Consider the following 24,577-nt stretch of genomic DNA (forward strand, 5'->3'; position numbering starts at 1 on the left):
GGTGCCAGATGTCATGCTAGGAAGCAGGGGGGTGGGTGTAGGGTGTGGATACTACGGGGAGGAGACAGGGGCCGAGCCCTCATGTAGCTCAGAGACCGGTGAATGTGTAGAAGGAGGTGTCGTCCAAGTTCAAGTCACAGACCAGAGCCATGAACACCTTCATAGGCCCTGCTATCTTCAGTGCTGGGAGTTGCTCACCCCACTTTGTTTTAAATCTTCCAGGTCAACCATAATATGAGGATGTTGAGAATAGGTTGAACTCATTTCTCCTCTCAAGGATCTTACTTTTCCTTTTTTTGTTGGATTCCACATATAAGTGATATCATATGATATCAATATTTGTCTTTCTCTGTCTGGCTTACTTCAGTTAGTATGATAATCCCTAGGTCTGTCCATGTTGCTGCAGGTAGCAAAATTTCATTCATTTTTATGGCTGAGTAGTATTCCATTGTATATATACCACATCTTCTTTATCCATTCATCTGTCGATGGGCATTTAATATTCCATTGTGTATATATTCCATTGTGTATATATACCACATCTTCTTTATCCATTCATCTGTCGATGGGCATTTAATATTCCATTGTGTATATATTCCATTGTGTATATATACCACATCTTCTTTATCCATTCATCTGTTGATGGGCATTTAGGTTGCTTCCATGTCTTGGCTGTTGTAAATAGTGCTGCAATGCACATTGGGGTGCATGTGTCTTTTAAAAATATATTTTCTCAGGATATATGCCCAGCAGTGGAATTGCAGGATCATATGACAACTCTATTTTAGTTTTTAAGGAACCTCCATACTGTTCTCCATAGTGACTGCACCAATTTACATTCCCTCCCATGGCGTAGAAAGGTTCCCTTTTCTCCGCACCCTCTTAAGCATTTATTGTTTGTAGATTTTGATTTGCCTTTCTCTGGTCAGAATGGCCATAATCTCTAATAATTAGTGATGCTGAGCATTTTTTCATGTGCCTGGTGGCCATCTGTTTGTCTTCTTTACCAAAATGTCTATTTAGATCTTCTGCCCATTTTTTGATTGGGTTGTTTGTTTTTTTTGATATTGAGTTGTATGAGCTGTTTATTTTGGGAATTAATCCCTTCTCAGTTGTCACAACATCTGTAAATATTTCCCCCCATTCTGTAGATTGTCTCCTTTGCTGTGCAAAAGCTTTTAAGTTTAATTAGGTCTCATTTGTTTATTTTGGAAAAGATACAATGTACTTATTTACAAAACAGAGACTCACAGACATAGAACACAAATTTATGGTTACTAAGGGGGAAAGGGCTGGGGAAGGGATAGATTAGGAGGCTGGGATTAACCTATACATACTACTATATATATAAAAGATAACCAACAAGGACCTACTGTCTAGCACAGGAAACTATATTCAATATTTTGTAATAACCTATAAGGGAAAAAAATCAGAAAAAGAATATATATATATATACACATACATATGTATACACATACATGTGTATATATATATATATATATATATATATACACACACACACACACACACACACATATATATAACTGAATCACTGTGCTGTACACCTGAAACTAACACAACATTGCAAATCAACTGTACTTCAATTAAAAAAAAAAAAAGGATCTTACTTTTCCAAACAGGCTGACTGGTCAAACAATCTATGCATTCCTTTGTAGGAAATATGCTTTTTACCTACCAAAGAAAAAGTAAGAATACTGCTTGCAAAGAACTGGGAGTAAAAATGCCCAGGGATGACCTAATTAATTGTCTCTGTCCTTGGAAGAAACATGAATGTTCATCCCCTGACACAGCAGTCTTTTTATCTTCTTAGTGACTGATCTGAATGCACTGAATGTCAAATTCAGGGGGTGTGTCTATTATTTTCTTTTTGGAAGTTTCCTAGGGAAGGCTTAAAAAGGTATTTTTGTTTTACTTTGTTTTAAAGTTCACTAAATTCTTAGAAGCTTCTGGATGGCTTAAAAATATTTTTAGGTTATGCTAAAAGTGGAGTCAAATTTTATACAAAAGAAGTTCTTAAAATTGCCTAAAAATCAACTTTGGGGGCCCCTGTAGATAGCACAAGGGATTCTTGTGATTGAACTTCTCTGTATCTGATTGTGGGGTTGCTCACATGAATCTATGCACGTGATAAAACTACACAGAACTAAATACACACACAAACGAGTACGTGTAACTGGTAAAATGTGAACAAAGTAGATTGCTTGAAGGGTAAAAAAAAAGAGTCTAAATTTTGTAAATATAATAACTTTTGGACTGAACATTTCTAAGTTTCCTTTTAAAGAGTTCTAAGATCTACACCATAATCTAAGGGATCTTCATTTAATTTTGAGCTTTAACTCACAATGACCTTCCACACTTGATGTTATTTTACCTTTTTCCTATAGCCTCTCTGTTATGAGATAAGTTTCTAACTCACAGGAAAGTGACTTAAGTGAACTTACTGTCTACTGTAGCATCACTGTGACCTTTCTTTAAAAAGTCATTTTTATTTCTATCAAATTTACTCTCATCTATTTGTTTTATAAGAAATAATTTGCTTTTAAAACAGTGGGGTGCCATGTCTCAGAGATGGACCCCAGTAGACCACACTTTGGAATTGATGCCTTGTGTAGCCCCTTTTTCACTGCCTGTGACCTGGCCTATGACTTGTAGTAACCAATCGAGTGTGTGTTGTGGGGCAGTGATTTGGGGCCCATTCCATGAATTAGACTTAAGAGGATGGCCAGCTTTTCCTCCTCTGGGAATGTTTGCTTTGGGGAGCCCTGGTCTGACATAAAAGCAAATTCACTACCCTGCAGGAGAGAGCACTTGGGGAATCCACATGAGGAGGCTCTGGGATGATACAGAGAGGGGGCGAGGCCCAGCTGTCTCAGTGTCCTGGTCGAGCCTTCAGAGGACTCTAGTCCTAGTTGCCATCTGGCTTCAACAGCATGAAAAACTTCAAAAGAGACCAGCAGAAGAACCACCCAACTGAGCCCAGCAACCCACAGAAAATTTGGACAATAAGTGGCTGTTATTTAAGCCCCTAAGTTTTGAGGCAGTTAGTTATGTAGTACAATTAACAATATGTCTCACATGCTTAATCTTAGGATTTCAAAATGAAAAGAAAGTGAATTGGTGTCCTCAAAATAATTCATATACTACCTTGGAGAATTTTTAAAGGAAAGTAAGCTTTCAATGCACTCAGTATCTAGGTTAGTGAATAGTATTATTATTCTCGATCAAAAAACTCATCAAAAAGTGGAATTCTCTCTGTCCTGGTCCTCACCAGTGCTCGTGGTTTCTTCTCAACTTTCCCCAACTCATCTGAGTCAGAGCTGGAACTGTCCCAGAGAAGCTGTCCACGAGCCTCTTGTTCACGGAGCCATGTTTCCAACTTGCCAATTTTCTGGGGACAATAGTCATTACTTGCTTGTTGTTCCAGAAATTCTGCATTCTGTGTATTTTCTACAAAGAATTAGACGTTCATTTCATTTATTTTTTCCCCTGACAATGATATATTTGTTTAAGTGCTTAGGTTTTTAGGAACACAAAATAATCTACTTGGTGTTCTTTAAAAAAAACACACACACACACACACACACACACACACACACACATACACATATAAAGGATTTCAACTGGTGTTTCTGTAAGCATTAAAAATGCTTTCCTTGTTATTTTTAATCTTCTGAAAGTCACAAGAATGGCACAGTACACACTTGTATACCCTAACTCATCAACAACATTTTGTCACAATATTGTTTTATACATATATGTACACACACACACTTTCCTTCAGCTGAACCATTTGAGAATTAGTTGCAGAGTCACTTCCTCCCAAAATACATCACCACAAGTCTCCTAAGAACAAGGGCAATTTTCCTATGTAACCACAGTACAATTATTACATTTAAGATATATGACATTGAGACAACATTGTTTTCTAATATATGGTCTGTATTCAGATATCCATGGTTGTCCCAGTAATGCCCTTTATAACGGTTTTTTGTTTGTCTGTTTGTGTTTTATTTTTTAGATCCAGGATCCAATCTAGGAATATGTGTTGCATTTTCTTTTCTTGTCTCTTAGTCTCCTTTAATTCAAGAACACTCTCCTCTCTTTTTCTTCTTTCTTCTCTTCCCCTTCCTTCCTTCCTTCCTTCCTTCCTTCCTTCCTTCCTTCCTTCCCTCCCTCTCTTCTCCTTCCCCTCCCCTCCTCTCCCCTCCCCTCCCCTCCTGTCCCCCTCCCATCTCCCCCTTCTTCTTCTCCTTCGTCTCTCTCTCTCTCCCCCTCCCCAACTCTCTCATTGGCTCTTTTCCTCCTCCTTCTCCACCTTCATTATCTTCTTTTTTTCCTAACACTGACATTTTAAAGCATCCAGGGCAATTGTTTGGTACAATGGCCCTAAATTCGGGCTTCTCTGATTGTTTCCTTGTGATTAAATTAAGGTTAAGTGGTTTTGGCAAGAATGTTGCACAGGTGATGTTGCCTGGAGCTACTTATTGAACATCTACTACATGCTAGGCACATACTATACACTTTTCTTAACCTTCACATCAGCTCTGCCTTTCGTAGCAGGATCACCTATGGAGATTTTCAGAGACACAGATGCCAGATCTACAGAACTAGGGAGCTCAAAGGGTCAGGCACTTATTTTACCTACTATTTTTTTTTGGAAGAGATTTAATTTATTTTTTGGTGTGGGATTTTGTGCATGTATGTCTTTACGTTAGCTTTTTATTTAAGTAGTACCCAGTGCCCTTTTAGAATGCGCTTCAGAACAACACGGCTTTATGCAAGGAAGGTGGCTTTTAAGAAAACAAAATCTTAACCACCATTTTCAAGCTTGGAAAATCATCCTGGGTCAAAGTCCAGATTTTCCCCTCAGTCTGGTGGAATCAGCTGTAACTTTATGGACGTTGTTTTCATGATTGTTGTTTATCAAATCTTAAGGCATATTTTATTTAAGCCCTTGATATCTGAAGTTGCATATGGTTACAAAAGAACATCAAGCATTTCAATGTGAGGATTCATGCCTTGTGACTCACGAGTTCCCCTTCTGCCTCACTGAGGGGCTACCCTGCTCTCCCCTTGAATGTTACTGTACTTACTAGCATTGTCTATTTACACAGCCCCGACAGAAAACTATAGTTAATTTATCCTGCAGCCCTAATCTGTCTCCTGAGCTCTGATACATTTTTTGTACAACTGGACACCTCCTCTTTGATGTCTCCTGGCAATATGTCAGCTCCACCTTCTTTTTCTGTCTTAAACCTGCCTCTTCTCCCAGTTACCCTCGTCCAGCACTTGGTCGTAACTTTGTTCCATCATCTGCCTAGTTCTTCAGGAGAAACCCGAGAATCCTCCTGGCCACCTCACTCTCTCCACGTACCCATGTGTAATTCATCACCAGGTTCTGCCAATTCTCTCTCCTAAATATCTTATATCTGGCTCCTTCTGTCCCTCCTCAGTGTCACCCTTCTCTGCTGGTCCAGACGCCACCTCTCTCTTGCACTACTGCTATGTACTTCTCACCTGTCTCCCCACATCCTCTTGCATTCCTCTCCCATCCATGCTCCACAGTTCAGACAGAATAATATTTAAAATATAAACCCAATAGTTCACTTACTTGCCCTTTCAGTGGCTTCCCATTGATCTTAAGATAGAGTTCAAAGTCTTTATTTGACATGATTTATGAGACCCTGTGTGTACTGGGCCCTGACTGTGCCTCCAGAGCTGTCTCCAATCATTCTCTATCTCAATGTCTCTTCTCCATCTGGTGTCTGGAATCTGTCAGGCTCCTTCCCGCTCAAGGGCTTTTGCACATGCTCTTATCAATCACAGTTTTGGATGTCCCAGGACTCTGTTCCTTACGCTCACGTGCTCACCCGCTCCCTTCATGCAGCTACTTCCTGTCTCAACTTAAATATCACTTCCTCACAGAAACTGTCCAACTCCTCAGATGATTAGGTCTCTCAGTTATACTCTCATTGGACTTTCCTTTGTTCATTGTGTGTGCTATTGTGTAAGTACCACATCTACTCAGTTCAGTATCTGTTGAAAGAGTAAATAAGTAAAGGAATGAACAAGTGAGCCATCAGAGAATTTTGGCAGGTGGGAAGTATTGGTAACTGGGACCTGGGAAGGGCTTCATTCATTGGGGCCAGGGGGTGTCAATCATCTCTGCTCTACACACGAGCCCAGAACTATTAGAAGCATCACTCAGACTGAGAAGAGGGATTTTCTGTGGACTAGAGGCAGGAGCTTTGAAACAGGAAGAGATGGTGGGATCTAATGTTAATGGTGGGATCTAATGTAATATTAGCAATAGCTTGACTCTCACTACGCTCTTGGTGTTATGATATTTCAGCTCTAAAGTTAGTGTGTGAGGCAAAAGTCACATGTTCAATTTTATCCTTGAAAATCCCTTAAGTCACTCACAAAGCACTATATACAAAGTTTTGTATACTAAGCATTAAAGTCTGAGAACTTCTGAGCTAGATGTCTTATTACTTGTTACATTTTGATAAATCCCTGTTTGATTCTTTATGGTTGCTAGACTTAAAGAAAAAATAAAAAAAGAAAAACACAACCTTTAAAACCTAAATGGGTTTTGGGTGAGCAGGGTAGAGGAAAGTGTATCCTACTTTAAAGTTAATTTGGGGAGAGAGGAAGGAAACAGAGGCCAGTGTGGGAAAAATAGGGAGTGATTTTAGGTAGTACAAGGATCATACCAAACATTAAAAATGTTTGATGGTTATGTATTTTAGAAAAATATATTACCACTATATCGAACCCATAATGTCCCAGTTAAGGTCTCTCACAGACAAGGCTAAATTATAAAACTAAAACAAAGCAAGATACCTTAAAGGAAAATACTAAGTAAATAATAGTACAAGTGGCCAGATAAGACCAGAGTTGTGAAGGTGACATTCAAATGATGTATGTGGAGTGACACTTCCCCTGAAGCAGGTAGTTATTTTCACTATAAGACATCAGTTCCATATTTCTTCAGTTTTGTCCCTATCCATATGATACTTTACATTTTATATGTGCTTTTACACACATCATTTGAATTTTATATAAACTCTACATGGTAGACACAATGCTTTATTCCCATTTTATAGATGTGGAAACTGAGGTTCAAAGAGGTTAGACAACTGGAAGTTAGCTATAATCTCTCTGTAGAATAAAGCTATATGAACAAATATATAGCTAATATTTATTGAGTGGCTACTATGTACCAGGCACTGTTCTAGGAACAAGAAAAGATCCTAGCTCCCATGGAGCTTACAATTAGTGAATGTACCGTCAGGGCTCAAATAAAGGACTTTGATTCCAAGTCCAGTGCTTTTTCTGCTCACTAGACTCATATGGCTTCTGGAAAGTGTAGGAGCCACATTAACATGTTAAAACTCATAGAATTGTATACCTAAAAGAGCGATGTTCACTTTGTGTAAGTTATATATTATCATGTATTACACAGATATATGTAATTTACTATGTAAATATCTATAAAATATACGTAAAGCATGTGTGATTTCATTTTAAAGAGGCAGCAAGAAACAAAGACTGATTTTTATCTCACAAGAGAGCTGAAACTCTCATCCTGTCTTCCAAAAGAGGGAACAAAAATGGACAAATAGAGCCTTAAATAAGAGGAGCCGGGTACAGAGGAACCTTAATTACCAGAACCCAACTAGCAGAATGCTCATGGAAGTCTACAATCTTAGCGACATTTCATTTTTAGGAGAAAGCAAAGTGAACTGCTTTTAGAAGACAAAGAAGGAAATCAAAGATGTTACTTGGGAACATGTAAAAAGGAACCATTGCTTGAGCATATGCCTACAGAGTGGTGAGGTCTATAAGGCTTTGCAGAGGGAAACCTCTTGAGAGAGAAGTTGGAGGAGTCAAAACCTCTACATTTGCAGACTTTCCCAAGGTTGTCCTGGACACAGCTCTGAGTCGCTGGAGTCCTGATGAGGCTAAATGAGGGGGTGGGTGGGAGTGCACCCTTTGGAATCAGAAAGACCCGGCCTTGAATCCTGGCTCTGTCACATGGGGGTTAATAGTAACTCCTGTCTTATAGGTTGTGTAAAGCTTAAATGCGATAATTCTTGTTAAGGGTGGACCACGGTGTCTGGCTTAGAGTAAGCACTCAAGAAACCTTAGCTGGAACTAAATGAAACAGCTTTAAAAAGTATCAGGAGAGGGGCTTCCCTGGTGGTGCAGTGGTTGAGAATCCGCCTGCCAATGCAGGGGACATGGGTTCGAGCCCTGGTCTGGGAGGATCCCACATGCCGCGGAGCAACTAGACCCGTGAGCCACAACTACTGAGCCTGCGCGTCTGGAGCCCGTGCTCCGCAACAAGAGAGGCCGCGACAGTGAGAGGCCCGCGCACCGCGATGAAGAGTGGCACCCGCTTGCCACAACTAGAGAAAGCCCTCGCACAGAAACGAAGACCCAACACAGCCAAAAATAAATAAATAAATAAATTAATTAATTTAAAAAAAAAAGTATCAGGAGAGCAGAGGAGACCCCCCTTCTCCATGTGCCTCAGTCTCCCCTGGCCTCTCCAGATCTGGAGCATCTTCCAAGTGTTGGGGTTTCTTTCTGGCCTGATCTCAAGCAATGACTCTAAGTGTCTAATTTTAACTGAGGCACCTTTCTTGGTGGTTTTGCCAATAATTTTTAAATGATAAAAGTTGTTTTTCTATGTGACTACGCAGCATATTTCATTCTGGGATGTGGGAGTATAGGTTAAATTGATGTTCCAAGTAGATTTTTCATTTATTCAGCCTTTTCTTATTTAATTAACTTATTGATTAAGCATCTCGTTCCTCTGAGCAGGGGCAGTGTCTCTTTCAGCTGGTAACTTTGCATCTTAGAAGCTCAGGCCCTCCAGAGACATGGCCAGCATTTCTGTAGATCTCTAATTGGTCAGTCTTGCTAATGGGGGATTGGCCTACAGCGCAGTAAGCTCTGTATGTGAACAATACCATGCATTTGCAGTGGTGGGTTTGCTCTGGGGGAGTACAGACAGGGAAAACTTAATGGGACGCTAATTGATGGGGAAACGCAACACAGAGTTTATGAGCAAAATGTCTGTTGGAAGTCACAGAGCCGTCTGAGGCCCTGAGCAACCTGGCCTGACTGCAGTGTGTGGGCTGGGAGTGATCATAGCAGGAGACGAAGCCAGGAAGGTAGGCAGAGGCTAGATCCTGAAGGCTTAGAGAATCAGGGCAAGGAGTTATACCTTGTCCTCAGGCTCAAGGAGACTCACTGAAGGATTTTTTTTTTTTTCAGCAGGAGAGTGATATGGTCAGATTTGCATTTCATAAGATTATTCTGGTATTAGCGCAGTGCTTCTAGAACTTTATTGTGCTTGAGAGTCATCTTGGGATTTTGATAAAATTCAGGTCTTGATTCAGTAGGTCTGGGATGGGGTCTGAAATTCTGTATTTCTAATCAACTCCCAGGTGATACAGATGCTGCTGGTCTGTGGGCAACGCTTTGATTACCAAGTAGAGCAGTGGTTCTTCAACTTTAGGGGCATTGGAACCATGGGGGGTGAGGGGTTGTTACACTCAGATTGCTGGGCCCCATCCCTACAGTTTCTGATTCAGTCACTCTGGCTGGAGCCCTGACTAGTTCTCAGTTAATGCTGGTGGTTTGGGGACCCTACTGAGGACTACCGAGGTGGAGGGTTGATGAAAGGAGGGTAGGACCTGAGGGAGGATTTCCGTCGGGAGGCTGTAGCAATAGCCCTGGGGTGACATGCCACCCTAAGGGTGGTGTGGGGAATGGGGTGGGGGGAAGCTTTCAGCGCTAGGTGACACCAGCAGGACATTGTGACTGACCATCTGCTAGGAGAGGGAACATCAGGGCTGGAAAGGCGCTAGGTCTCCGGCCGAGTGACAGAGAACAGGGAGGCCACACCCACTGAGATAGCAGAGGCAGCATGAGCAAGCCTGGAGAGGGCAGTGATGCTGGATTCAGTTTTAGACGTTCTGAGCGAGCCGAAGAGGGCTGCAGGGGAACGCGTGGGTGGGGAGAGAGTGTTTGCATGTGGCACCAGACCAGCGGATACCAGTTTGCTGTTTAATGTATCTCCACGTGCTTCACTCTCTTTAACCACAAGATGAGGCCCTTTTGCCTTTTCTCCTCATAGGGATGGTGCAAGGATTGCAATCATGCGTGTAAAGTACCGTACATTTCTAAAAAGAGTCATCTCACCACAGTGCTGAAGCTTCTGTCTTTTCTTCCCGGCCATCCAAAACTACATGACAGCAGGCCCATTATATTCCAGGAAGTAAAATATCAACAGGAACCCAAGGGCAGCTCTGTCCTTCCCCACTCCACATCAGAAGTTTATCTGATGAAGTTTTTAAAATGCTTGAAATATTTTACTAAAAAAATTACATGCCTCACCTGGACTTCTGTTCAAGGTTTCATCAGGCAACAAGGTTAGAAAGTCACCGTCATCATTTCTTGGGATGCTCTGAAGGATTTTCTTGACTTTATGGTCCCTCTGTTTCTGCTTATTAGTTCTTGCCTCCTTGTGAAGACTTGTCTTCAATTCCACTTGGGCCTGAAATTGATCAGCTATAAACAGTTAGTATTCTCCCCTCAAGATACTTTCACCAGAGTAGGTCAACAGATCAGCTACTTTGCAAATTGTGTGCTTATCTGTAGATATCTGTGGTCCCCTAAATTGAACAGGGTTCTCTGTTTTCCTGTTAGAAGGTATGGAAACTTTCTTCACATGCAGGTTTGTTAGGAGAAAGGGGAGCATGCCTATAATCTCAAAACAGTGAGGACCTTTGTAAAACCATTTCACCGTAAGCTAGCTGATATATTTGGAATTTTGTAGAAGACAGGGACTTCAGGCTTATTCACTAGAGTGAGGAATTTGGGTTATGACATTTACAGGAGACATTACTGTAAAGGGGTTTGTTACAAGAGATCTTGCTTATAAAATGATTCTATGGCTTAAATTATAGAGAGATGCCTAGGTATCAAAATACAGACCAACTCACCCCCCTCTTCCTTTTTACTAAACCAAGAAAAATTAACCTCATTTTCCTGCTGGAGCCAGAATGTCATAGAAGCAACAGTTAAAAAAAGGGAGACTTGAGACATGGATACATCCTTGAGAGGATGGAAAACAGAGAAAAGACTCCACAGAGTTGGTAGCAGAAGGGATCTTCCTGCTTCTTCTCAACCCCAGTAGTTGAAACTTCGGCTCCAATGACTAAATTTAAAATGCTAGGTAAAGACTGGAGATGAATGCTTAACTATATTCATGTGCCAGGGCAGTGATTATGTAGAGTACATTTGGTAAATATGACCCTCTTCTTCTCAAATTTACCTCTTGTCTTTTACGGTTCATTTCCAGCATTTGCATCTTATGTAAATATTGTCTTTTCCCAGAAGGATACATTAGAGTTTGCATCTTCTTTTCCAGTTCCTGCTATGAAAGATGACGCACTCGTTAGCATGGGGTAATTAGTTACTGACTCTGCAATCCACAACTTGAAATCCTTTTTGGAACAGAGTGAGATCTTAATCATCAGTCATAATCCATAGAGATCTCTTGTGACGTCAGAGGTGGACCATTGCAGCTTCCCGACCAGTTCTTAGTGAAGCTATCAGTGAATGAAGTGGAAATTTGCTATGTGTATCATATCGTTTTTAAGGTTCCTGTAGAGTTTTGCAAACCTTGAATGGAAATATGTTTCCATATCTCATTTTGACAGGATATCACTTCCCATGTCAACAGCTGCTTTAACTATCTTCCCAGAAATGTGTTCTGGTTTGATGAGACCTGCTTCTCTCTCCCTGCTTCTTCTGTCATTGAGTAATTGTCTGGCTATGAAACCAGAGGGGGGCCAACCTATTTCTGTAGGGTTTCCTCCCATATTCCACTATAAGCCCTGGTACACTGCAGTTTAGGAAGGATTTAAAATTGATTTGTGACTTGGGTGATCTCCCCTGGTGTATCATAAACTCCAGTGAGACAATGTGAACAGTTAATGAGGGCAGCCAGGAGTGAATATACCCTCATTCATCACTTGCTGTGGCCAGGAAGGGGAAGGGACCTGCAGCCAAATGTGTTCAGTGATCCCTGTTCTCTTGCCCTGTGGACATCGACTGCGGTGGCTGATATGAGCCTCAGGGAGGGGCCCATCTCTATGGGCACTGTCAGTATCACAAACATGACCTTGAGGATCTAAAAGTACCTGGACATCTTTTATCAACTCAGTCATCTGTGGATGGCAGCGTCTAGAGGACTCTGAAATGAATCAGGGGAGGAAAGTGTTCACAAATTTGAACACTTCTAGAATCACCAATTTCCAAATAAAATTCCTCTCTCTCATCTACATCTCCCTGTTTTCACCAGGCAGCAGAGAAGGACGTAGAGTTCATCTGAGAGGCAAGAGTAATCGCCAGTTGGAAGCAGGCCCAGAAGAGAATGGATAGCTTTGGAAATTTCTAGCTCTGAATGACTTAATAGCTCTCTTTGCCTTTGAGGTCTTCTGTGTGGGGAGTACAGGAAAAGGATGGCCAGCCCCCCAGTTCCCCACCCCCTCCAGGTTTTGCTGCCACTCACCTTGGCTTTGTGAGTCCTCCCAACTTCTTGCTGGCTCAGGAGCCTTTCAGAAGTAATTACTTGTGGCAGGTCAATGAGTTCAAGCTTCTGGAATTCCAACATTTAGAGTATTCAGCATTCCTCATGCCATGAGATGATGAGACATAAAAGCCAGATATTAAACTATCTTAACACTCTGCACGTATTCATGAGAGCACACAGGGAAGGCAGTTTCGACAGTATTACAGCTGTCTCTGTGTGAAAGGCTTTTTGACCTATCTGGGTTCTTCAGTGTTCTCTTGCACTGTTGCCAGTGACTCATTGATCTAAATATTGGTCAGAGAGTTAAAGGATTAAGAATCATTTTCCATCTGCATTGAGGGACTATGTCCACAGTTATCAAGCAACAAGGGTCTTAGAATATTAGAGATGAAAGAGGTGTCAGGAAGCTCCTTTACTTTATTTATCCCTTAACCACCCAGCTAAACTATTCTGGTCCTTAGGGAAGTAACCTATTTTTAGGTTCTCCAGAGAAGCTCCCTCAGCCTCCTCAGTAATAATCACTGGTGCTTATGAGGCACATTGACAATGAAAGTGCAGTGTGCTAACAAATCTTAGACATGGATTTTTCCAGCAGGGCCTTGGCTTTATCGGGGAGGTGATGCTGAAGTTTCAAGCGGTCACTAAGACTAGGCAGCAGTTGATGAACTAGTGATTGCCCCCAGCTCTACCTGTCTTAGATGACTTAATTTGGAGCACTAGGAAGTGGCTGAGTAGGCTTGGGAGACAAGGGCTGGTCTCTTCACATTGACATGCAATCAGGGACCTGAATTTATTTGTTCACTCAGTGATTACTTATTGAATGACTGCTACCAGCTAGGCATTGGGATGCAATGCTCAACAAAAATGGGCATGGTCCCTCATGGGGCTTACGATCTATGGGGAAACAAGTACACTTTTGCTTGTGTGATTATTTGATGAATAATTACAAACTGCGATTGGGGCTTTGAAGAAAAAGTCTGCGGGGTAAGACTATGACAAGATATAACTGGAGGACTCCACCTTGGAAATGAGGGGTTTTATGAATTGGATTATGTTCCCCCCAAATTCATATGTTGAAGCCCTAAACCACCTCCCCCCAGTACCTCAGAGTGCGACCTTATTGGGAAATAGGGTCCTTGCAGATATAATTAGTTAAGATGAGGTCATACTGGAATAGGGTGGACCCTCAATCCAATATGTCTGGTATCTTTATAAAAAGGGGAAGTTTGGATGCAGACATGCACACAGGGAGAATACCACTTGAAGATGAAGGCAGCAATTGGGGTGATGATTTCACATGTCCAGGAATGCCAAAGGTTGTCAACAAACCACCAGAAGCTAAGAGACAGGCATGGGACAGATTCTTCCACATAGCCCTCAGAAGGAACCATCCCTGCCAACACCTTGACTTTGGACTTGTAGCTTCTAGAACTGTGAGACGATACATTTCTATTGTTTTAAGCCACACAGTTATTATACTCTGTTACCACAGCCCTAGAAAACTAATTCAAGGGAGAAAAGGGTCAGGAGGCAGTCCAAGAAAGTTTCCTGAGGAAGTAAATTTTTAGCAGCAGTTGGAAGTTTGGGAGTTTTCAGGGGACTGAGGAGTTCCAGGCAGAGGGAATCACATGGGCAATAGCCTCAAGGCAGGAGAGAGAATGATCTCTTGAAGGAACTGCAAGAAGTCAGTTGGCTGCAGTTGAGAGTGAGAGGAAGAGTGGCTCACATGGGGCTGGAGAGGTAGGCAGGGACCAGCTCATGAAGGGCCTGATGGGGCATCATGAAGACGTTGTCTTCTTAAGAGGAGGAGGTAGCCATCGACACATGTTAAGCTGAGTAGGGATATGACTACATTTGCTTAAAAAAATGATCACTCGAGCTGCAGTGTGGGAACTATACTGAAGAAGAGCAATTATGGATGTGGGTGAGCACTTAGGAAGACAAAGATGATGGGCTGGGGACTCATGGGGTGGAAACTGATGGGCTCTACAAATGTTTAGAACAGACCAAGCAAGATTCGTGATGGTTATTGAAGGAGAGTGACATGTCCAAATGACACCGAGATATAAGGGATGGATAGTGCCATCATTTACTGAGATGGGGAATCCTGGAAGAGGGCCACGTTTGGGTGGAATGTAGAGGGGAGGTCTGTGCTGAAGATGCATGCTTGGGAATCATCCCTGGGTAGAGAATAACTGAAACCATAGGATGAATGAGGTCCAGAGTGAGAAGAGCAGAGTCAAGGATGCTCCAGCACTGAGAGCTGGTGGATGGGGATGGGCTGGCCAAGGAGATGGAGGAAGGATTGCTTCAGTTGCGGGAGGAAAACCAGGAGGACACCATGCCACAGAAACCAGTGTCAGCACCACACCCGCCTTAGTCCAACACTATAAGCAAATCCTAATATATTTTCGATTGTAGTCTGATTGGTTGCCTTATCAAGGGGTAGGCCTGGAAGCCAGTTTAGTCTTCAAGGTGACCAGAGTGAAAAGAGAGGGAGAGACCATGGAAAATGGCTGCCGAGCATCCAGTGCTCATAAGGGGGAGCATGACTGGGGCCTCCTGCTCCTTCCCTGTAGAACAATTTCCTGGTCCCTGGGCTGGGCCTGAGCTGTTCTAGGGAGAACAGCCAGCAGCTCTTTCTGGTAGAGCAGCCCAAAGCTGAGCTGGCAAGGAAGGAAAGAAAGGCAAAGGATGTGGAGATGGGCAGGAGACACAAAGGGGGAAGAACTCATCTCTGTGTTAGATGTGCCAGGCCATTTGCATTTGTGGAAGGAAGTGGTTCTCTGCCCCATTCTCACCTCAGGTGAGGAAGTGAGGGATTTTTTTTTTAAACATAATAACTTAACAATGAGGTAATGAGAGATAATTAATACTAGCTAGAAAGAGGTTTGTTCGTTGTCCTGTCTCTCAACACTGCAGAACCTAAAGATGCAGGGTAAATGACACCTGCTGGCACAGGAAGCAGCCACTGATCAAGTCAGAACCCTGAAGGAATGGAGAAGAAAAGGAAGGGGGAGGGTGACCAAGGGGAAGGGATATGCAGGAACCTATGGGAGGAAGACTCAGCAATGACTGAGGGGGATTTCGGGGTGAGGAGAGAACAAGGAAGTGTTTGTGCCATCCCCTGGGCTTGGTTCAAGGTTTGGTTCTTTCTGGTGATTAGGCCCATATGCCTTCGCAGCCACTGCCATCCATCATGCCATGCTCACAATATGTCATTCAATCCCCAGGTGAACGCTGTGTATAATTATGGTGATTCTCTGTTTACAGGGGTTAATGAGATGTGCAAGTTTGCAGAGCTAGAAAGTGCTGATTCTGGGATTCAAACTCAGGTCTGTCCACTTCCAAATCCCATGTTCCTTTCTCCATACTTGTTTCTAAACCTGGTTTATCATCAGAATCTCCTGGAATTAAAAAAAAAAAATCCTAGGCTATTCATTGGGGATTGAGATTCAATAGGTCTGGGATATGTCCTGGCAGGAGGGAATATATATATATATAAAATACAGGGTTGTTTGGCCTGAGGTGATCCAGCACTGGAAGCTACAGGCTCGTCCTTGAGGCTAATGGTGGACTCTGGGAGGGCTCATGCCAAGGAGTACTTCCCAGAACTTCTGCTGCCAGTGTCCTTGTCACTGCAGTGAGCCACAGCCACCCCCCACCTCTGCAGGAGACCCTCCAACACTAGCAGCCGTGTGGCTGACAGGGTCTTGGTGCTCCAGCCAGCTGTCAGGCCTGAGCCTCTGAAGTGGGAGAGCCAAATTCAGGACACTGGACCACCAGAGACCTCCTGGCTCCATGTAATATGAATCAGCAAGAGCTCTCCCAGAGATCTCAGTCTCAACGCTAAGACCCAGCTCCACTCAATGACCAGCAAGCTACAGTGCTGGACACCCCATGCCAAACAACTAGCAAGACAGGAAGACAACCCACCCATTAGCAGAGAGGCTGCCTAAAATCATAATAAGTTCACAGACAACCCAAAACACACCACTAGACACGGTTCTGACCCCCAGAAAGACAAAATCCAGCCTCATCCATCAGAACACAGACACCAGTCCTCCAGAAAGCCTACACAAGCCACTGAACCAACCGTACCCACTGGGGGCAGACACCAAAAACAACGGGATTAAGAATGTGCAGCCTGCGAAAAGGAGACCCCATACACAGTAAGTTAAGCAAAATGAGAAGACAGAGAAATACGCAGCAGATGAAGGAGCAAGGTAAAAACCCACCAGACCAAATAAATGAAGAGGAAATAGGCAGTCTACCTGAAAAAGAATTCAGAGTAATGATAGTAAAGATGATCCAAAATCTTGGAAATAGAATGGAGAAAATACAAGAAACATTAAACAAGGACCTAGAAGAATGAAAGAGCAAACAAACAATGATGAACAACACAATAAATGAAATTAAAAATTCTCTAGAAGGAATCAATAGCAGAATAACTGAGGCAGAAGAACAGGTAAGTGACTTGGAAGATAAACTAGTGGAAATAACTACTGCAGAGCAGAACAAAGAAAAAAGAATGAAAAGAGTTGAGGACAGTATCAGAGACCTCTGGGACAACATTTAATGCACCAACATTTGAATTATAGGGGTCCCAGAAGAAGAAGAGAAAAAGAAAGGGACTCAGAAAATGTTTGAAGAGATTATAGTTGAAAACTTCCCTAATATGGGAAAAGAAGTGGTCAGTCAAGTCCAGGAAGTGCAGAGAGTCCCATACAGGATAAATCCAAGGAGAAACATGCCCAGACACATACTAATCAAACTTCCACAAATTAAATACAAAGAAAAAATATTAAAAGCAGCAAGGGAAAAGCAACAAATAACATACAAGGAAATCTGCATAAGGTTAACAGCTGATCTTTCAGCAGAAACTCTGCAAGCCAGAAGGGAGTGGCAGGATATACTTAAAGTCATGAAGGAGAAAAACCTACAACCAAGATTACTGTACCCAGCAAGGATCTCATTCAGATTTGATGGCGAAATTAAAAGCTTTACAGACAAGCAAAAGCTAAGAGAATTCAGCACCACCAAACCAGCTTAACAAGAAATGCTAAAGGAACTTCTCTAGGCAGGAAGCACAAGAGAAGAAAAAGACCCACAAAAACAAACCCGAAACAATTAAGAAAATGGTAATAGGAACATACATATTAATAATAATATTGAATGTAAATGGATTAAATGCACCAACCAAAAGACACAGACTGGCTGAATGGATACAAAAACAAGATCCATATATATGCTGTCTACAAGAGACCCACTTCAGACCTAGAGACACATACAGACTGAAAGTGAAAGGTGGAATAAGATATTCTATGCAAATGGAAATCTGAAGAAAGCTGGAGTAACAATTCTCATATCAGACAAAATAGACTTTAAAATAAAGACTATTACAAGAGACAAGGACACTACATAATGATCAAGGCATCAATCCAAGAAGAAGATAAAACAATTGTGAATATTTATGTACCCAACATAGGAGCACCTCAATACGTAAGGCAAATGCTAACAGCCATAAAAGGGGAAATCGACAGTAAGACAATAATAGTAGGGGACTTTAACACCCCACTTTCAGAATGGACAGATCAACAAAAATGAAAATAAATAAGGAAACACAAGTTTTAAATGACACATTAAACAAGTTGGATTTAATTGATATTTATAGGACATTCCATCCAAAAACAACGGAATACACTTTCTTCTCAAGTGCTCATGGAACATTCTCCAGGATAGATCATATCTTGGGTCACAAATCAAGCCTCTGTAAAGTTAGGAAAATTGACATCATATCAAGGATCTTTTAAGACCACAACGCTATGAAACTACATATCAATTATAGGAAAAAAGCTGTAAAAACGGGGCTTCCCTAGTGGCACAGTGGTTGAGAGTCCGCCTGCCAATGAAGGGGTCACAGGTTCAAGCACTGATCAGGGAAAACCCCACATGCTGTGGCACAACTAAGCCCGTGCACCACGACTACTGAGCCTACGCTCTAGAGCCCGCAAGCCACAACTACTGAAGCCTGCACACCTAGAACCCGTGCTCTGCAACAAGAGAAGCCACCACAATGAGAAGCCAACGCACCACAACAAAGAGTAGCCCCCACCCACCACAACTAGAGAAAAGCCCGCATGCAGCAACGAAGACCCAATGCAGCCAGAAATAAATAACTTAATTAATTAAAAAGAAACTGTAAAAAATACAAACACAAAGAGGCTAAAAAATACGCTACTAAATAACCAAGAGATCACTGAAGAAATCAAAGAGGAAATCAAAAAATACCTAGAAAGAAATGGCAATGAAAACACAACAACTCAAAACCTATGAGATTCAGCAAAAGCAGTTCTAAGAGGGAAGTTTATAGCAATACAGTCCTACATCAAGAAACAAGAATAATCTTAAATAAACAACCTAACCTTACACTTAAAGCAATTAGAGAAGGAAAAACAAAAAAACCCCAAAATTAGCAGAAGAAAAGAAATCATAAAGATCAGATCAGAAATAAATGAAAAAGAAATGAAGGAAACAATAGCAAAGATCATTAAAAATAAAAGCTCTTTCTTTGAGAAGATAAACAGAATTGATAAACCATTAGCCGGACTCATAAGGGAAAAAAGGGAGAAGACTCAAATCAACAGAATTAGAAATGAGAAAGAAGTAACAACTGACACTGCAGAAATACAAAGGATCATGAGAGATTACTATAAGCAACTCTATGCCAATAAAATGGACAACCTGGAAGAAATGGACAAATTCTTAGAAAAGCACAACCTTCTGAGACTGAACCAGGAAGAAATAGAAAATATGAACAGACCAATCAAAAGCACTGAAATCGAAACTGTGATGAAAAATCTTCCAACAAACAAAAGCCCAGGACAAGATGGCTTCACAGGCGAATTTTATCAAACATTTAGAGAATAGATAACACCTATCCTTCTCAAATTCTTCAAAAATATAGCAGAGGCAGGAACACTCCCAAACTCATTCTACGAGGCCACCATCACCCTGAAACCAAAACCAGACAAAGGTGTCAGAAAAAAAAGAAAACTACAGGCCAATATCACTGATGAACATAGATGCAAAAATCCTCAACAAAATACTAGGAAACAGAATCCAACAGAACATTAAAAGGATCATACACCATGATCAAGTGGGGTTTATCCCAGGAATGCAAGGATTCTTCAATATACAGAAATCAATCAATATGATACACCATATTAACAAATTGAAGGAGAAAAACCATATGATCGTCTCAATAGATGCAGAAAAAGCTTTTGACAAAATTCAACACTCATGTATGATAAAAACCCTCCAGAAAGTAGGCATAGAGGGAACTTTCCTCAACATTATAAAGGCCATATATGACAAACCCACAGCCAACATCATTCTCAATGGTGAAAAACGGAAACCATTTCCACTAAGATCAGGGACAAGACAAGGTTGCCCACTCTCACCACTATTATTCAACATAGTTTTGGAAGTTTTAGCCACAGCAATCAGAGAAGAAAAAGAAATAAAAGGAATCCAAATCAGAAAAGAAGAAGTAAGGCTGTCACTGTTTGCAGATGACATACTATACATAGAGAATCCTAAAGATGCTACCAGAAAACTACTAGAGCTAATCAATGAATCTGGTAAAGTAGCAGGATACAAAATTAATGCACAGAAATCTCTTGCATTCCTATACACAAATGATAAAAAATCTGAGAGAGAATTAAGGAAGCACTCTCATTTACCATTGCAACAAAAAGAATAAAATACCTAGGAATAAACCTACCTAAGTAGACAAAAGACCTGTATGCAGAAAACTGTAAGACACTGATGAAAGAAATTAAAGATGATATTAAAGAAATGGAGAGATATACCATGTTCTTGGATTGGAAGAATCAACATTGTGAAAATGACTATACTACCCAAAGCAATCTACAGATTCAATGCAATCCCTATCAAACTACCAATGGCATTTTTCACAGAACTAGAGCAAAAAATTTTTAAATTTATATAGAAACACAAAAGACCCCGAATAGCCAAAGCAATCTTGAGAAGGAAAAACAGAGCTGGAGGAATCAGGCTCCCTGACTTCAGACTATACTACAAAGCTACAGTAATCAAGACAGTATGGTACTGGCACAAAAGCAGAAATATAGATCAATGGAACAGGATAGAAAGCCCAGAGATAAACCCACGCACATATGGTCACCTTATCTTTGATAAAGGAGGCAAGAATATACAATGGGGAAAAGACAGCCTCTTCAATAAGTGGTGCTGGGAAAACTGGACAGCTACATGTAAAAGAATGAAATTAGAACATTCCCTAACACCATACACAAAAATAAACTCAAAATGGATTTAAGACCTAAATGTAAGGCCAAACACTATAAAACTCTTAGAGGAAAACATAGGCAGAATACTCTATGACATAAATCACAGCAAGAACCTTTTTGACCCACCTCCTAGAGGAGTGGAAATAAAAACTAAACAAATGGGACCTAATGAAACTTAAAAGCTTTTGCACAGCCAAGGAAACCATAAACAAGACGAAAAGACAACCCTCAGAATGGGAGAAAATATTTGCAAATGAAGCAACTGACAAAGGATTAATCTCCAAAATATACAAGCAGCTCATGCAGCTCAATATCAAAAAAGCAAGCAACCCAATCCAAAAATGGGCAGAAGACCTAAACAGACATTTCTCTAAAGAAAATATACAGATTGCCAACAAACGCATGAAAGGATGCTCAACATGACTAATCATTAGGGAAATGTAAATCAAAGCTACAATGAGGTATCACCTCACACCAGTCGGAATGGCCAGCATCAAAAAATCTACAAACAATAAATGTTGGCGAGGGTGTGGAGAAAGGGGAACCCTCTTGCACTGTTGGTGGGAATGTAAATTGATACAGCCACTATGGAGAACAGTATGGAGGTTCCTTAAAAAACTAAAAATAGAACTACCATATGCCCCAGCAATCCCACTACTGGGCATATACCCTGAGAAAACCATAATTCAAAAAGAGTCATGTACCACAATGTTCATTGCAGCTCTATTTACAATAGCCAGGACATGGAAGCAACCTAAGTGTCCATCGACAGATGAATGGATAAAGAAGATGTGGCACATATATACAATGGAATATTACTCAGCCATAAAAAGGAACGAAACTGAGTTTTTTGTAGTGAGGTGGATGGACCTAGAGACTGTCATACAGAGTGAAGTAAGTCAGAAAGAGAAAAACAAATACCGTATGTTAACACATATATATGGAATCTAAAAAAAAAAAGAAAATGGTCAGAAGAACCTAGGCGCAAGATGCAGACCTACTGGAGAATGGACTTGAGGATATGGGGAGGGGGAAGGGTAAGCTGGGACAAAGTGAGAGAGTGGCATGGACATATATACACTACCAAACGTAAAATAGATAGCTAGTGGGAAGCAGCCGCATAGCACAGAGAGATCAGCTCGGTGCTTTGTGACCACCTAGAGGGGTGGGATAGGGAGGGTGGGAGGGAGGGAGATGCAAGAGGGAAGAGATATGGAGACATATGTATATGTATAACTGATTCACTTTGTTATAAAGCAGAAACTGACACACCATTTTAAAGCAATTATACTCCAATAAAGATGTTAAAATATATATATACACACATATATGTATTTATATGTATTATATATATTTATATGTATTATAAATATTTATATATATTTACATGTATATATTTGATTAATACAATTTATTTTTTAGAGAGATTGAGGTTCACAGCAAAACTGAGCAGGAAGTACAGTGTTCTCATACCCCATCTCCATACACACACAACCTCCCTGCTATCAACATCCCTCACTAGAGCGCTACATTTGTTACCATCATTGAGCCTTCATTGACACATCATTATTGCTCAAAGTCCATGGTTTACATTAAGGCTTACTCTTGATATTGTACATTCTCTGGGTTTGGACAAATGTAGAATGACATATATCCACCATTGTAGCATCATATAGACAGTTTCACTGTCCCCCAAACCCTCTGTGCTCTGCCTACTCATTTTTCTCTCCCCACAAACCCCTGGCAACAACTAATACTTTTACTGTCTACACAGTTTTATGTTTTCCAGAATGTCATATAGTTGGAATCATATACTATGTAGTCTTTTCAGATTGGTTTCTTTCACTTAGCAGTATGCATTTGTGTTTCCTCCATGTGTTTTCATGGCTTGATAGCTTAATTCTTTTTATTGCTGAGTAATATTCCATTGTCTGGATATGCCACAATTTATCCATTCACCTACTAAAGGACATATTGGTTGCTTCCAAGTTTTGGCATTATGAATAAAGCTGCTATAAACATTCGTGTGTAGATTTTTGTGTGGATATGAGTTTTCAGTTCATTTGGGTAGATAACCAAGAAAAGTGATTGCTAGATTGTCTGGTAAGAATATGTTCAGTTTTGTAAGAAACTGCCAAACTGTCTTCTAAAGTGCCTGTACTACTTTACATTCCTACCAGCAATGTATGAGAGTTTCTGATGTTCCACATCCTTGTCAGCATTTGGTGTTGTCAGTGTTCTGGACTTTGGCCATTCTAATAGGTGTGTAGTAGTATTTCATTGTTGTTTTAATTGCAATTCCCTAATGACATATGATGTTGAATATCTTTTCATATGATTACTTGCCATCTGTATATCTTCTTCTTTTCTTATTCTCTTGACATTGTCTATCACAGAACAGAAGTTCTTAATTTTAATGAAGTCGAGCTTATCAGTTGTTTCTTTGGAATATGTATTTTTCAAAACTCTCCAGAGGATTCTGATGATTTCTTAGGGTGGTGTCCACTGGCCTCCAGACTCCCTCCACTCAGTAAAGGAGCTACATCAGAATAGACCAGGGAGGATTTGTTTGTGGAGCATTATTGAAAAATTGAGTCTGAAGAAGCCTGCTATTTAAATATTTTCGGCTATTTAAAATAGTCTATCCATAAGTTCTAGGGAAAGCTTTTTCTTTGAAAGTATAAATATATATGATTCTATTTTCAGCCTCAGTTTCAGTTCTGATAATTGTTAAGTAGTAAGTATCTTTAAGTACTCTCTCCAGGCAATGACTTTCTTTCTGGCCTTTGATAAGAACCTAAAGAATGCCATTCCTCCACAAAGGGCACTAGATGGCAGTAGCTAACATTGCAAATAGGATCCCCTGGTTAAATCGTTTGCACTTGCCCTGAGAAGCACTGCAGAAAAAAGTGTTGGAAAATTGGCATCTCCAAACAAACCAATCAAATGAAATTGCCTCAGAATTCTGGGTTCATATCAGTGTTTCTTTTCCCTGCCTGGGAAGCAAGATGCCTCACTTCATCATCTTCAGAGAGAATACAATGGGAGGAATTACTGGAGAATTGGTAGAATGATGCCTGTTTTTATTTCATAATATAAAAAATGATTATTTGTCTAAAGATTTCTGGATTATTTGGCTTCTCAAACAAAACAAATAGTCAGGATAATCAGTTGGAGTGTCAGCTTGGAGATTCAGGAAAGGAGATTAAATCAAGCATAAGGCACAGAGCCTGGTGACAACCACTAATCTGAGATGGTTACTTCTGTTTACTAGCAGGAAGAGAAAGGTGGGTAGGAGCAATTCGAAGAACTGTAAAGTTTGTTTGGTATCATGACTTAAGAATGTGTCTTTTAAGTTTCTGGGAAGAAGGTAAAGGTGTCCAAGACAGATTGGAGCAAGAAACCATAAGGCCAAGGAAGAATTTCCGGTCAAGGCACTGCAGTGAGTTCACATTTCAGTAACATTCTTTGACTCAAATATCCAGCAATGAAAAGTAAAACATAAACCAAAAAAGATGTGGTCAGGCTTTAATACAAGAAAAATATCTCTCTGGATCAGAAAATGGAACAGAAAACTTGGGGGAAGCTGATTCATAAGGCATTTAGG

The 24,577-nt window shown here is 40.8% G+C and overlaps 1 protein-coding gene across 2 annotated transcripts in view; it reads right to left on the reverse strand.

Annotated features, from left to right (window-relative positions):
- Window positions 1-1,183: 1,183 nt before the first annotated feature.
- Window positions 1,184-24,577, reverse strand: part of CCDC198 (coiled-coil domain containing 198) — a 32,704-nt gene continuing 9,310 nt past the window's right edge. Inside the window, exons 3-6 of one of the 2 annotated variants that reach the window (XM_059914306.1) lie at window positions 12,617-12,703; window positions 11,375-11,473; window positions 10,435-10,594; window positions 1,184-3,468 (exon numbers count right to left, since the gene is read on the reverse strand). In XM_059914306.1, coding sequence (XP_059770289.1) covers window positions 3,233-3,468; window positions 10,435-10,594; window positions 11,375-11,473; window positions 12,617-12,703 — 582 coding nt within the window. In that variant the 3' untranslated portion in view covers window positions 1,184-3,232. Of the gene's footprint in view, window positions 3,469-10,434; window positions 10,595-11,374; window positions 11,477-12,616; window positions 12,704-24,577 lie in introns of both variants that reach the window. The other variant, XM_059914305.1, reaches the window with a different exon arrangement.

This window comes from Balaenoptera ricei, chromosome 2 (genome assembly GCF_028023285.1).
Source record: "Balaenoptera ricei isolate mBalRic1 chromosome 2, mBalRic1.hap2, whole genome shotgun sequence".
Classification (NCBI taxonomy): Eukaryota; Metazoa; Chordata; class Mammalia; order Artiodactyla; family Balaenopteridae; genus Balaenoptera; species Balaenoptera ricei.